The 15488-nt window shown below is 36.0% G+C and overlaps 1 protein-coding gene across 3 annotated transcripts in view; it reads right to left on the reverse strand.

The window, feature by feature from the left end:
- Positions 1–15488, reverse strand: part of LOC146407216 (olfactory receptor 1N2-like) — a 204885-nt gene that overhangs the window by 6299 nt on the left and 183098 nt on the right. For 2 of the 3 annotated variants that reach the window (XM_085019405.1, XM_085019401.1), the window contains exons 3-4: positions 10440–10625; positions 7349–10363 (exon numbers count right to left, since the gene is read on the reverse strand). The exons of the other annotated variant lie outside the window; for it this stretch is intronic. In XM_085019405.1, the coding sequence (XP_084875531.1) occupies positions 7940–8908 (969 nt within the window). In that variant the 5' untranslated portion in view covers positions 8909–10363; positions 10440–10625 and the 3' untranslated portion in view covers positions 7349–7939. Of the gene's footprint in view, positions 1–7348; positions 10364–10439; positions 10626–15488 lie in introns of those variants that run through there. 3 annotated transcript variants of the gene reach the window in all.

Raw genomic sequence — 15488 nt, forward strand, 5'->3', positions numbered from 1 at the left:
TAGACTTTTTGATGGTGGTCATTCTGACCAGAGTTAAGTGATACATCATTGTAGTTTTAAATTGTATTTATATAACAATTACCAATATCAATCATATTTCCATGTGCTTTTTGGACATCCATTTATCTTCTTTGGAGAAATGTCTCTTTAGAATTTCTACTCATTCTTTGATTTTGTTTCTTTTTTTAATATTGAGCTGCATGTGTCCTTTGTATATTTTAGAGATTAATCTCAGTTGGTCACTTTGTTTGCAAATATTTTCTCTGATTCTATGGACTGACGTTTTCTTTTCTTTATGGTTTCCTTTGCTGTTTAAACGATTTTAAGTTTAATTAGGTCGAATTCATTTATTTTTGTTTTTATTTTCATTACTCTAGGAGGTGGATACAAAAAGACATTGCTATGATTTATGTCAAAGAGTGTTCTGCCTATGTTTTCCTCTAAGTGTTTTGTAGTATCCAGTCTTACCTTGAGGTCTCTAATCCATTTTGAGTTTATTTTTGTGTATGGTGTTAGAGAGTTTTCTAATTTTATTGTTTTACATGTAGCTGTCCAGTGTTCCCAGCACCATTCATAGAATAGACTATCCTTTCTCCATTGTATATTCTTGCCTTCTTTGTCATAGATTGACTGACCATAGACACATGGTTTTATTTCTAGGCTTTCTATCCTGTCCAATTGATCTATGTTTTTGTTTTTGTGCCAACATCATACTGTTTTGTTGACTATAGTTTTATAGCATAGGCTCAAATAGAAAATGTATCCTTATTCTTAAAGCAACTAGAGAAAGAATAACAAACAAAATCTGAAGTTAATAGATGGAAAGAAATAATAAAGATGAGGAAGAAAAAATGATAGAAAAGGTCAATGAAACTAAAAAATTATTTTTTGAAAAGATCAACAAAATTGATAAACATTTATCCAGATTCACCAAGAAAAAAAGAGGGCTCAAATCAATAAAATTAAAAGTTAAAAAGGAGATGTTATAGCTGACAGCGCAGAAATGCTAAGGATTATAAGAGACTACTGCAAACAACTATATGCCAATAAAATGGACAACTTAGAAGAAATGGACAAATTCTTAGAAAGGTATGACCTTCCAAGACTGAATCAAGAATAAATAGAAAATATGAACAGACTGGTATTGAAATAGAAACTGTGATTTAAATACTTCCAGCAAAAATGTCTGGGACCAGATGGCTTCACAGGTGAATTTTATCAAAAATTTAGAGACAAGTTAACACCTATCCTTCTGAAACTCTTCCAAAAATTTGCAGTGGAAGGAATACTCCCAAGTTCATTCTATGAGGCCACCATCACATTGATACCAAAACCAGACAAAGATACAACATAAAGAAAATTACAGGCCAATATCCACTGATGAACAGAGATAAAAAAAATCCTCAACAAAATAGTAGCAAACCAAATCCAACAATACATTAAAAGGATCATAACCCATGATCAAGTGGAATTTATCCCAGTGATGCAAGGACTCTTCAATGTCAACAAATCAATCCTTTTTATACACCACATTAGCAAATTGAAGAATAAAAGCCAGATAGTCATTTCAATAGATGCATAAAAATATTTTGATGAAGCTTAACATCATTTTTGATAAAAACTCTCCAGAAAGTGAGCATGAAGGGAACCTCAATATAATAAAGGCCATATATGACAACCCAGAGCTAAAATCATTCTCAACAGTGAAAAATGAAAGCATTTCCTCTAAAATCAGGAACAAGACAAGGATATCTACTCCCCCCACTTTTATTCAACATAGTTATGGAAGTCCTAGTCACAGCAATCAGAGAAGACAAGTAAATAAAATGAATCCAAATTGGAAAAGAAGTAAAACTATCACTGTTTGTAGATGACATGATACTACACATAGAATATTTTGGTGTTCCCCTGGTGGCTCAGCAGAACAAATCTGATTAGCATCCATGAGGAGGCAGGTTCAATTCCTGGCCTTGCTCAGAGGGTTAAGAATCCAATGTTGTTGTGAGCTGTGGTGTAGGTTGCAGACACAGCTCAGAACCTGTGTTGCAGTGGCTGTGGTATAGGCTGGCAGATACAGCTCCAATTTGACCCCTAGCCTTGGAACCTCCATATGTCACTAGTGCGGCCCTAAAAAGACAGACAGAAAGAAAATAAATCCTAAAGATGCTACCAGAAAACTACTAGAGCTCATCAATGAATTTGGTAAAGTTGCAGGATACAACAATTAATTATCAGAAATATCTTGCATTCTTATACACTAACAATGAAAGGCCAGAAAGAGAAATAAAGTAACTAGCAGGGATTTATTGTATAGCACAGGGAGTTCTACTCAATGTTTTGTAATAACACATATGGGAAAAAAGAATGGATTTATATATATGTATAACTTATTGACTTTTATGTAAATCTGAAGCTAGCACAACATTACAAATCAACTATATCCCAATATTTTTTTTAAAAAGAAAGAGAAATTAAGGAAAAAAATTCAGTTACCATCACTTGAAAAAGAATAAGATACCTAGAAGTAAACCTACTCAAGGAGGCAAAATACCTGTGTGCTGAAAACACATTGACATTTTGAAAACACCTTGACGCAAAGACATTGAAGAAAGAAATCCATTGGAAGAAATTATATTGTCAAAATTATTTTACTACTCAATGCAATCTACAGATTCAGTGCAATCCCTATTAAAGTACAAATGGCATTTTTTCACAGAACTAGAACAAAAGTTTTTAAAGTGTGTGGAAACACAAAAGACTATGAATAGCCAAAGTAGTGCTGAGAAATAAAATTGAAGCTTGTTCTTAATTTTAGGAACACTGATCACTCTTCACTGTGGTTCACTCAGTGGTTTACTCTCAAACCAGTTGTACATGAGGTTCTCAGTCAGCATGTGTGAGTTTCAGTGAAGACATTGGCTCAGTACTGACTGGGAATGAAAGAGACAAAGAAAGCTTTTGAAGTCTGAGGTCTTCTGTTGCCCCCACTGCATTTGGTGTCTGTATCATTCAATCAATTCATTATCTGTCTCCCAAAAGACATTTCTGCTCAGCTTAGTGACCACAGGCTTGTGTCATGTAATTTTTCATCTTCTACATCAAGTGAAGGGATGCATAATTATCTTTCTTCAGGCTGTACTTAGGTAAGGATGAATAGGATCAGAACTGATTCTGAGGCTCAACACCAGGTTGCTGTAATGGAAGGGTATTTGGGAAAACAGATCTAAATTGCGGACTGTATCTGACAGTATGTGGCCTCAGGGCATTCATTTAACTACTCTTAATATCCATTTCTTCTTCTGTGTAAATGAAAATGTTAGAAAACGTCTAATATATTTTTGATTTGGAATAAATATGCTTGTGCCATTTGACATTCTCACCAGCAATGTATTAGGGTTCCAATTTCTCCACATTCCCACCAAACATTATTATTGTCTGTCCTTTTTATTTTACTCATCTTAGTGGATGTGGAGTGATATCTCACTGTTGTTTTGATTTGCATTTCCCTAATGACTAATAGATCTTGGGCATTTTTTCATGTACTTACGATCAGCAGACTCAAAGCATGGACACTAACTTGGTAGTTTATATCTTTACCTTTTTCTGGTAACTACGTTCCTATATTGTTCTAGAGTGTTTTGACACTTTATGATCTTCTGAATTAATCCATATGCCCTGAAAAATCTTGCCTGTACCAACTATTTTAGCACTACTCTTAATCGGATTATATGAAAAGTTACTCTACATCAGATGTATCAACTTATGGAAATAGAAAGTTATTATTCAATTGTTTCATTTATGCACAATTGGCATTAAGATTTCATTCCTTTTTTAAATTGGGTTGTCATATTTTTATTTTTAAAAATTTTATTGAAGTATAATTGGTTTACAATGTTGTGATAATTTCTGCTGTACAGCAAAGTGATTCAGTTATACATAGACACACATCCATTGTCTTTCAGATTCTTTTCACACATATATTATCACAAAATATTTAGTAGAGTTCTCTATGCTATACACAGGTCCCCATTCATCAATCAGTCCATATATCTCAGTGTGCATATGCTAATCCCAAACCACAGTCCATCCCTCCCCCCACCACCTGTCCCCTTTGGTAACCATTAATTTTCCTTTCAAAGTCTGTGAGTCTGATTCTGTTCCACAAATAAGTTCATCTCTATACTTTTTTGTATATTCCACATATAAGTGATATCATACAATGTTTGTCTTTCACTGTCTGTCAGATCTATTCATAGAGCATTTTTTTTTTTCTGTAGCAGAATTTCAGTGTGTCCAGTCACTAGGTACATAGATACTGACTGGTAGTTGATTTGGAAGTAGCAGCTGGAATTACCTTTTCTGTGTACAATAATCAGATTTGGTGGGAATCAAAATATAGTCTTGATGTTGATTCCTGTTACTTGGGTTGCATCTGATATTTCCAGTGGCAACCTTCTTTTTTGTCTTTTTAGGGCTGCACCTGAGGCATATGGAAGTTCTCAGTCTAAGGGGTCAAATTAGAGCTGCAGCCACAAGTTTACACCACAGCCATAGCAATGCAGGATCCTTAAGGTAAGGGACTGAACAAGGTCAGGTATCAAACACGCATCCTCGTGGATATTACATGGGTTCACTATCACTGAGCCACAATGAGAGCTCCTCCAATTGCAGCCTTCTGATCACCATCCTTGCTAATTGGATAAGAGATAGGATTATTATTTTTCTTAAAGTAACCTTGGGAAACTCATCCTAGAGGTTGTGATTCTATAACACTTTCACTGACTTTGTAAGTACCCAATTCCCTGATTTAACTTCATTTCTGATTAGAATACCAAGGCTGTTTATTTTCCCTATCCATATCATTAATTAATACAACAGATAATAAAGTACAGACTCATTGATGAAATAATTATAATGCCAGGGCCATTATGTTTGTGTGGGTTGATGGAAAAATCCTTTAGTCTCAAGTGAAGACATTACAACTGATTACTTATACTGAAGGAAGAACTACTTTTATTTTTGAAATACTTAAGTTTAAAAAGTTATCTGCCTCTCTTCCTTGTGGCAGAATATATAATAACCTCATTTAGCATTTATTTGTTGACAGCATGGAATTTTCTAGTAATTTTCTCAGAAAGAAGAGAAAGATTGATTTTCTCTCCAGAGAAAACTCCAGATAAAGACAGCATATTTATAGGCTAAAATAAGGTGATATAAACATGTTAAATATGCTTAAACCCATGATTATCAAAATAATATTTATTATGAAAAATACAAGTTGACAATGGATCATGGAGAAAGAACACAATGATCATGCACAATTCCATCATCTTGGGAGAGTCACCCTTTATATTTTGTTGTACTTTATTCAAGTTTATTTTTAACCCTAGTATTAGGAATAATGAAATTATAATGAGTTCAGCAATAATGAGTTTCCTGTTAACATTAGAGTGAGCTAAAAATACATAGTCAAATACTGTACTTCAGGAAAAGTAAATAAATAATATTATCAAACAATTGGAAAGCCCACACACAATAGTCCATAGTATCAGCATACCATTATCTAATTAACCAACCCCCAGTGACTAAAATTTGGGTGGTTTCTATAATATCATTATACATAAAATCTTGACAATGTTTTTTTTTTTCTCTTTCATTGATCAGGTTCCAGGTAGTGAAAGAGTAGGTCATGGGGTATGAATATGTTCAGTGAATCACCAACTTATTTCCTGGAAGTAAATTTATGCTCCCATCTCCAGTAGTATTTGAGAGTACCTCCCTTACCTACCTCTGTACAGCATCAACTATTATCATTTCAATGCAATTATATATCTAACAGTATTCTCAAATATAAATTTGAGATAGTGTTATTTCCAAAAGTCTTTACATTATGATTCTGTACTATGTAAATTACTATTTACATTCTCAGAATTTATTCATTGGTATATATCCCATAGAATATAGTGGGATTCTTAGATATGACATAAAGTCTCTAAATTTTCATTTATAAAAGAAACACTTTATATAATTAAAACATGCTAAGCATTGATCACAGGTTTTAAAATGTGAAATGAAGCACATATAACTTCTGGGAAAAAAGAAAAGCACCAGTGGCTTTTTTATTTATCAAGTCTGTATTTAGAATACACATATATTTTCCTCTTCCAATCCATTCCCTCTGCTGAAACCATATACCCTTTATTTTCTAAGTCTCAAAAGGGGCAGAGGAGGTTGAGAATATGATAAAAAAGAGAAATGGATAGTGTATAACCATACTATATTCAGCAATATTCCTGCACCTAAAATTTTTTTGACTCAGAAATATCTTATCCATTTGAAATTCATTTAATCATAAAAGTTAATCTTTTAAAGTGCAAATGGTCCAATAGAAAAATAAACCTTATTCACAAAGTCAGGTGCAGGTCTTAAAAGGGATATAATCACTTTTATCTAAGTTCTCCAGAAATGAGTGTTTAAATAGGGATCTTTAGAAGAGTGTACTGTTAAAGATTAAAAAATGACTGAATAGACAGTGACTATCATGTTGTACTTGGGTGACTGTAGGGCAAGGATCTACTTATAAGAATAAAATGCATTCAGAACAAGAATAATATTACTGACAAACACAATATTTTATCCCTTTGCTTCTGAGCTGGAAATCACAGTAGGAGATTGCCATGGTTAGGGTCATGTAACTGAGTTCAAGTCCAGGTGGTCTAGTCTGGCCTCCCTGGTTGTCTCTTATTCCTAACCTTTATATCCAAGGAGAAGGGACAGATGGTGAAAGGGAGGATGGTAAAGGGAAATGTGGGCATGTGCAACCCTCTTCCATTAACAACAAGATTTTTTGTACAATAATGCATCAAAGTGTCACACCCTACTTTTTGGAAAACTTGGTTTAGGATGAATTTGATCTTGAAACTTCAAAGAGCTCTGTTTAAATGTTTCATTATCATTCTGTGCTGACTTACTACCTTGGAATGTTTTCTGTGCCAATTCCCAAATATCATTTGGGTTCTAAAGATATCTACAAGTTTTGAAACAGCTAGAGATAAAAATAAAATAATAACCTGTAATAATACTGCCAAAACAACCCCCTATTAAGTTTTGCGACTCCTTAGAACAACAATTTCTACCAGAATACTTTTCATCAAATTATTGTCCTAAAAGTTCCATCATACTTTATCATTTTGTATATATTTTGTAAAAGAATTAAGAGAGTGAGTCATATACTTAGTCAAAATTGGCACACAGCAGCCAACATAAATATTGATTCTTTTCATCTACCTATTGCAGTAACAAAAGTAGTGTTTTTAAGTTAAAGAAATGAAATATTAAGGAACTACCATAAAGTATGTATTGCTTTAATTCTATTCTCCTATTGTGATTATTCAATACATCTCATGATTTTTACAATACGATATAATAGAAATAGAATGGGGATTGTAATTGAATTTTCCAGGTTTGGGAAAGTTATTTTGCATTCTGAGTCATAGTTTTCCACAAGCCTATCTTGAAGAACTGATATGAATAACAATGAGGAACAAAGATGCTCAATATGTGTTCATATTCTCATCCTTTACCTTGTCCCATGGCCCCTGAGGAAGAATGACATAACTCTGGAGTGTACATGGAATACCTTAGTTCACTCTGGCTAATATTCTGGATTAGAAATAAGGACTGGTGAATGGTGTCCTGTTCTTAGTAATGATTAATTCACTGTGATCAGGAGAGAGTCTTGGTTATAACATCTCATTTCACAACTGAGCAGAGAAATGTAAATACCCTTTTTGCTACACCCCATCTGTGTTACCTGGTAACCTTCCTTTAAAATCAATCTCAGAGTAGATACATCATTGAATTTATTGAGGGAAGGGGTTTCTTAAGATACCAGGTTAAGTAATCTCTCTAAAGGAATGCTTGCCAACTGCCAAAGAGTTTATCCAAAGCCTCCTTCATGCCTTTGTTCCTTAAGCTGTAGATGAATGGGTTTAGCATGGAAATAACCACCATATAGAGCATGGCAAGCCCTGCTTCCCCGCTCTGCAAAGTGAGTTGATGGAGCAAGTAAATACACACCCACAAGAGATCCATAGAAGAGCAGTACCACAGTGAGGTGAGACCCACAGGTGGAGAAAGCCTTCCACCGCCCTCCAGGAGATGAGATGCCAAACACAGCCCAGGAAATGCGGACATAGGAGAGGACGATCAGTGTGAGGGGAGCAGTGAGGAACATCAGGCCCAGGATGATGATCATCAGCTCATTAATGCGGGTCTCTGAGCAGGCGAGCTTCAGCAGAGCATTGGGATCACAATAGAAGTGGGCAATGGCCTTGCGGGCACAGAAGGTCACACGAGTCAGCAACAGTGTGTGCACCAGTGCAGGACAGTTGGTCAGTGCCCAGCATGTGCCCAGCATTAGTGCGCAGACTTGGGGACTCATAGCTGTGTTGTAACAAAGTGGCTGGCAGATGGCCACATAGCGGTCATAAGCCATCACAGCCAGAAGTAAGTTGTCAAAGCCACCAAACATCAGGAGGAAGTATAGCTGTGCAAAGCATCCAGAATAGGAGATGGTCTGACTCTGAGTATGAATGTTGGCCAGCATCTTTGGGATTGAGGCAGAAGTGAAGCAGACATCTGTTAATGATAGGTTGGCCAGAAAGAAGTACATGGGTGTATGGAGGTGGGGGTCAGAGATGATGGCCAGGATGATGAGCAAGTTCCCCATGATAGTGACCAGGTATATGCCCAGGAAGGTGACAAATAGGAAAGGTTGTTCTTCTAGGTTCTCAGAGAATCCTAGAAGGAGGAAGTCTGAAACAGTGGTTTGGTTCATCTGATTTGTTTTCCCATCCCTTGTAGTTCTCTCTATGTGTTCAGATAAAACCCTTCTTTGTGTCACCATTTAAATATTAGATCTATTCATAGATAGCATCTCTGCACCCACAGACAAAAAAAAAAAAGAATGAATGGACTTTGCTGATGAGAATCCCTAGATTTCATTAGGTATGTGAGAAAATATAATTGGGACATCTGGTGAACAGGCAAAATAATACCCATGCAAAAAGAACAGTGCTTTCTATGCTGTAATAGGATGCTGGAAAAAAAGTCAGTTCTACCACAAAAATCATGTAGGTAACTGGAGTTGAGAATTGAGCATATCCTTGAAGGAAAGTATGAGAAGATCTTATATGCTTACCAATTTAAAAGGAGATGTATGGTCTCCCTACTGCCTCTCCTCCAAAACACCCCTACACACAATAGGAACAGACCTTCTCATTTCTAAGTGCCTCCCCAATCCCTAGAACTTCACCCCACTCATTAAGTGACAGTCCCTGTACTTTTCTCTAACTGGGGACATTGGGTATGTGTGCTGAGGTCAGGGAGTATCTGTGATGTCTGCTCCTCCCCATCCTCTTAGAATCTCCCCTCTAAAAACAGGGCAGAGTTGCTATCTCTAACCCTACATCATGCTTGGTCTCTTATCCCTATCTCTTTCTCATTTTTCTCCTCTACCTGCATTCACACTGAACTAGTTCAATCCATCTTGTCTCCTGGACCTACTCATTATCTGTACTGGTTTGTAGACACTTGCTATATTCTAGATACCTTGATGGCACTGTTTTGTTCTTCCCAGAACAATGAAGTATGTATTATTGTCCTCCACAATTCTGCAAGTGTTGAAACTGAGCCTTAGAGATATTTAATGTATTCAAGAGAAGCTAATGAATGAGATCTAAATGCAGGTGTGTCTGATCCAAAGTCTATGGCTTCAACCTAAACTTGTACTATAACTTTTTGATTTTACTTATCACCAGAGTAAAAAAAAATGGAAAAGTAATAAAGTTCTGTTTCTCTCAGCTTGAAAATAGCCATTCTTTTCTGTTCTCCCTGTACTAAGAGCAAGCTGGTGTGAGAGGTCATTTCATTTTGACTCTGATCTTAGAAGATTTTGTGAGTATTTTGGTACTGTACATATTTGTTCTTTGGATCATAGAGAAACTTCTGATTATAGGCATACACTAAGATCATATACCCCAGAAAATTTTGTCTAGTCCTTGGGATTGGAAGGGAGCAGTGTGTGTGTGTGTGTGTGTGTGTGTGTGTCTGTGGGTGGGTGTCTGTGTGTGTCTCTGTGTCTGTATGTGTGTGTGTGTGTATGCTACCTTTCCAGATTCTCATTTGTTGGAGTATGGATCAGTTTGGGGCATCTTCAAATTCTCCAGGGCTCTTCAGTGGAAGGCAAACTCAGAGTGAGGAACTCCCTGGATTTTCTGACTCAGTAAATTTGGTGTCTGTTGAGTCCAGGGATAATGGAACACCTAGAGTGCATGACATTTTTTTCCCAGCTTCATTAGGCCTGGCAATACAGAAGTATTATTAGGGTTTTAAATATTCCTAGGACACCATCCCCCAAAGTGCTCATTACAGCTAACCTCAGAGTTGCTGTGCAGCCTGCTCTTCAGGTGGCTCTGCCTGGATCCTGGGGGAATGGGGGGAGCTCTTTCCATGGGGTTAAGCTCTCAGATGTGAGTCTCAGGAGTGTAATTCTGAAGCCTCTTGCTATGATGCAGTGCACTTCAGCCTGACCAGTAAGCCTCCAGAGATCTCCTTCCTGTGAACTGCACAGTGGAAGAAAGGAAGAAGAAAGGGTAGTACAGCTAGAGTCCATGCATTTAACCATCATATTTTGTCCCAGTACCATGTTGGTTTAAATCATTAACAATTTCACAGGTACAAAATAACCCCCTTGTTATGGATGTCTTTGGTCACCAGTAAGATTGAAGATTAGGTTCATCTGGCTTTTAAACACAATAATTATTCCTTGACATATCCTGTTAATATATGTTTCTTTTTATAGTAGGATGTTTTGCCTGTTTTAAATAAATATTAAAGGCCATAAACCAAAATTTAAAAAAAAATATTTTGGCGATTTTTGCATATTTTTCTCTTGCCACTATGTATAGATTTTATAGCTTTGGAAATCATAGCTACAACAATCAGAAAATAAACAAGAAATAAAAGGAATCTAATTTGGAAAAGAAAAAGTAAAACTATTACTCTTTGCAGATGATATGATACTATACAGAGAATGTCCTAAAGATGTTATCAGAAAACTATTAGAGCTCATCAGTGAATTTGATAAAGTTGCAGGATACAAAATTAGTACACAGGAATCTATTGTATTTCTACGTACAAGTAATGAAAGATCAGAAAGAGAAATTAAGGAAACAACCAAATTTACCATAGCATCAAAAGAAGAAATACTTAGGAAGAAACCTACCTAAAGAGACAAAAGACCTATACTCTGAAAACTATAAGACACTAATGAAAGAAATCAAAGATGACAAAAACAGATGGAAAGATATACTATGCTCTTGGACTGGAAGAATCAGTATTGTCAAAATTACAGTAGTACCCAAGGCAATCTACAGATTCAATGCAATCCCTATCAAGCGACCAAGGACATTCTTCACCAAACTAGAGCAAAATATTTAATATCTGTGAGTTACCACTGTAGATTAGTGGAAACGAATCTGACTAGCATCCGTGAGGACGCAGGTTCTATCCCTGGCCTTGCTCATTGCGTTAGGGATCTGGCATTGCAAGAGTTCCCATTGTGGCTCAGCAGAAACAAATCTGACTGGCATCCATGAAGACACAGGTTCAATCCCTGGCCACACTCATGGGCTAAGGATCCAGCATTGCTGTGAGCTGTGGGGTATGTTGCAGACATGGCTCAGATCTCACGTTGCTGTGGCTGTAGCATAGGCCAGTGGCTAGAAGTCTGATTTGATCACTAGTCTGGGAACCTCCATATGCCATGAATGTAGTCCTAAAAAGACAAAATATATATATTATATTTGTATGGGAACACAAAGGCCCTGAGTAGCCAAAGCAATTCCGAGAAGAAAAATGGACCTGGATGAATCAGGGTCCCTGACTTCAGATTATACTACAAAACTACAGTAATCAAAATATTATAATACTGACACAAAAATTGAAATATAGATCTGTGGAACAAAATAGCCATAAACAAACCCAAGCACCTGTGGTCAACTAATCTATGATAGAAGAGGCAAGAACATACAGATTATGAAAGATAGTCTCTTCAATAAATAGTTTTGGGAAAACTGGACAGTTACATGTAAAAAAATGAAATTATGAATTTTTTTGTCTTTTTGTCTTTTGAGAGCCACACCTGCAGCATATGCAGGTTCCCAAACTAGGGGTCCAATTGGAGCTTTAGACACTGGCCTCCACCAAGGACACAGCAGCATGGGATCTGAGCCACTTCTGTGACCTACTTCAGAGCTCACAGTGAGGTTTGATTGTTAACCCACTGAGTGAGGCCAGGGATCAAACCCTCATCCTCATGGATGATAGTTACATGTGTTAACTGCTGAGCCACCACAGGAAATTCTAAAAATGAAATTAGAACATTCTATAACATCATGCACAGAAATAAACTCAAAATGGATGAAATATCTAAACATAAGGCAAGATACCATAAGTCTCCTAGAGGAAAATATAGGCAGAACACTCTTTTGACATAAATCATAGAAATATCTTATTTTATACACCTATTAGAATAATGAATTTTAAAAATAAATATACCAATGGGATCTAAGTAAACTTAAATGCTTTTCCACAGCAAAGGAAACCATAAATAGAATCAAGATACAACACACAGAATGGGTGAAAAATCTTTGCAAATGATGCAACTGACAAAGGATTAATCTCCAAAATATATTAAAAAAATTCAAGCAGCTTTATGGCAAAAAAAAATCCAATCCAAAAAATGGGCAGAAATAGACATTTCTCCAAAGAAGACAGACAGGTGGCCAAAAAACACATGAAAAGATGCTCAACATCACTAATTTTTAGAGAAATGTAAGTCAAAACTACAATGAGGTACCACCTCACATAAGTTAGAATGGTCATCATCAAAAAGTCTACAAACAATAAATGCTGGAGAGGATGTGGAGAAATGGGAACACTCCTACACTATTGGTGGGAGGGAAAATTGGTGCAAGTACTATACAGGATAGTATGGATGTTCCTTAAAAAAAGAAATCTAAAACTACCATATGATCCCACTCCTGGGCATCTATACAGAGAAATCCATAGTTTGAAAATATACATGCACCCCAATGTTCATCACAGCACTGTTTACAATAGCTAAGACATGGAAGCAATCTAAATGACCATTAACAGAGGAATGGATAAACAAGATGTGGTACATATACTCAATGGAATAGAATTCAGCCATTAAAAAGCATGAAATAATGCCATTTGCAGCAACATGAATGGATCTAGAGATTATCATAATGAATGAGTTCATTCATACAAAGACAAATGGCATGATATCATGTATATATGGAATCTAATAAAAATGATACAAAAGAACTTATTTATAAAACAGAAAGAAACTCTCAGATTTAAAATCAATTTTATAGTTACCATAGGGAAAACCCCTGAGGGGATTGGGAGGGTGGGAATACTATACACAAACTACTCTATAAAATAGTTGATTAACAAAAACCTACTGGATTTCCCATTGTGGCTCAGCAGGAAACCCAACTAGTATCCATGAGGATGTGGGTTCAATCCCTTGCCTCATTCTGAGGGTTAAGGATCTCGCATTGCCAGGAGCTGTGGTGTAGATCACAGACACAGCTCCTATCCCGCCTTGCTGTGGCTGAGGATAGGCCAGCAGCTGCAGCTTTGATATGATTTCTAGCCTGAGAACTTCAATACACTACAGGTGCAGCCTTAAAAAAAGAAAAAAAAAAAGAAAAGAAAAAGAACCTCATTCTAGGAAGTGGATCAAACAAGATGTTCCTGTGATTTACGTCAAAGAGCATTCTGTTTCCTTTAGAGTTTTACAGTATCTGGCCTTATTTTTAGGTCTTAAATCCATTTTGAGTTCATTTTTTGTGTATGGTATTAGAGTTCTAATTTCATTCTTTTACATGTAGCTTTCCAGTTTTTCCACCATTACTTTTTGAAGAGACTTTCTTCCACAGTATGTTCTTGTTCCCTTTGACATATATGAGTTTGCCATAGGTGCTTATTTATGGGCTTTCTATCCTGTTCCATTGATCCATATTTCTGTTTTTATACCAGTAATATATTGTTTGTTTTATTTTAAACTAATTTTTATTACATTTGATTTACACTGTGGCACCAATTAGTGCTGTACAGCAAAGTGACCCAGTCACAAACACACACACATATATATGTATGTATATATCTGTATATATGTGTGTGTGTGTGTGTATGTGTGTGTGTGTATGTGTATATATATATATTTATATAAATATATAAATATATATATATATATATATATATTCTTTTTCTTATACAATCTTCCATCATGTTCTATCCCAAGAGATTGGATATAGTTGCCTGCGCTGTAGAGTCAGATCTCATTGCTTTTCCATTCTCAATGTAACTGTTTGCATCTACTAACCCCAAATTCCTGGTCCATCCCCCTCCCTCCCTTCCCCCTGGGCAACCATTAGTATGTTCTCTACGTCAGTGAGCCTCTTAGTTTTGTAAATAGGTTCTTTTGTGCCACGTTTTAGTTTACACATATAAGTGATATCATATGGCATATTCTCTTTCTGACATTTCTTTTAGTATGATTGTCTCTATATCCATCAATGCTGCTGTAAATGGCATTATTTTATTCCTAAAGGGCATGTTTTCTTCTCATTTCCAAGCTTCTTTAAAGGCCTCACAGAAAAAATGAAAAATACATTTCAAGTGTGCTCATCTTTTTGTGTTTCTCTTTCTGACAAAGTGATGGGTTTATACATTTATGGACTAAAAATTATGTGGATTTTGCATGAACTATAGCTTCCAGGACCCAGAATCCTTTCCCACTGATTAGCAGGTGCTTAGTGATTTTCATTCTTGAAAAAGAAATAGAAATAAATCCATGCTGGCACAGAGATAGTACCCACCAATGTATCTCTGCAATAATTATGTCCAGGCTTCTGGTTTTGGATGGACTAGGCATGAGTGGACTGCTGAAGTCATATTAACAAGATGTTAATATTTTTAAGACTCCCCTGCTTCAGGGAAATACTTTCTGAATCTGGCATAAGGCACCCTATCTTCTGATGGATGGGCTGTCATATGGAAATTTTATTTTTTAAATTAATTTATTTTTCTACTATATAGCATGGTGATCCAGTTACACCTACATGTATAACATAGTTTTTTCTCATATTATCATGCTCTATCATAAGTGACTAGACATAGCTCCAGTGCTACACAGCAGGAACTCATTGCTAATGCATTCCAAAGGCAATGGTCTGCATATATTAACCCCAAGCTGCCAAATCAAATCACTCTCTCCCCCTCATTCTTGACAACCACAAGTCTATTCTCCAAGTCCATTATTTTCTTTTCTGTGTAAAGGATCATTTGTGACATATATTAGATTCCAGATATGAGAGATATGGTATTTGTCT

The sequence above is a fragment of the Sus scrofa genome, chromosome 1 (assembly GCF_054392235.1).
Source record: "Sus scrofa isolate SSC_HxYL_T2T_F1_AM1 chromosome 1, Sscrofa_HxYL_maternal_Yorkshire_Landrace_v2.0, whole genome shotgun sequence".
Lineage (NCBI taxonomy): Eukaryota > Metazoa > Chordata > Mammalia > Artiodactyla > Suidae > Sus > Sus scrofa.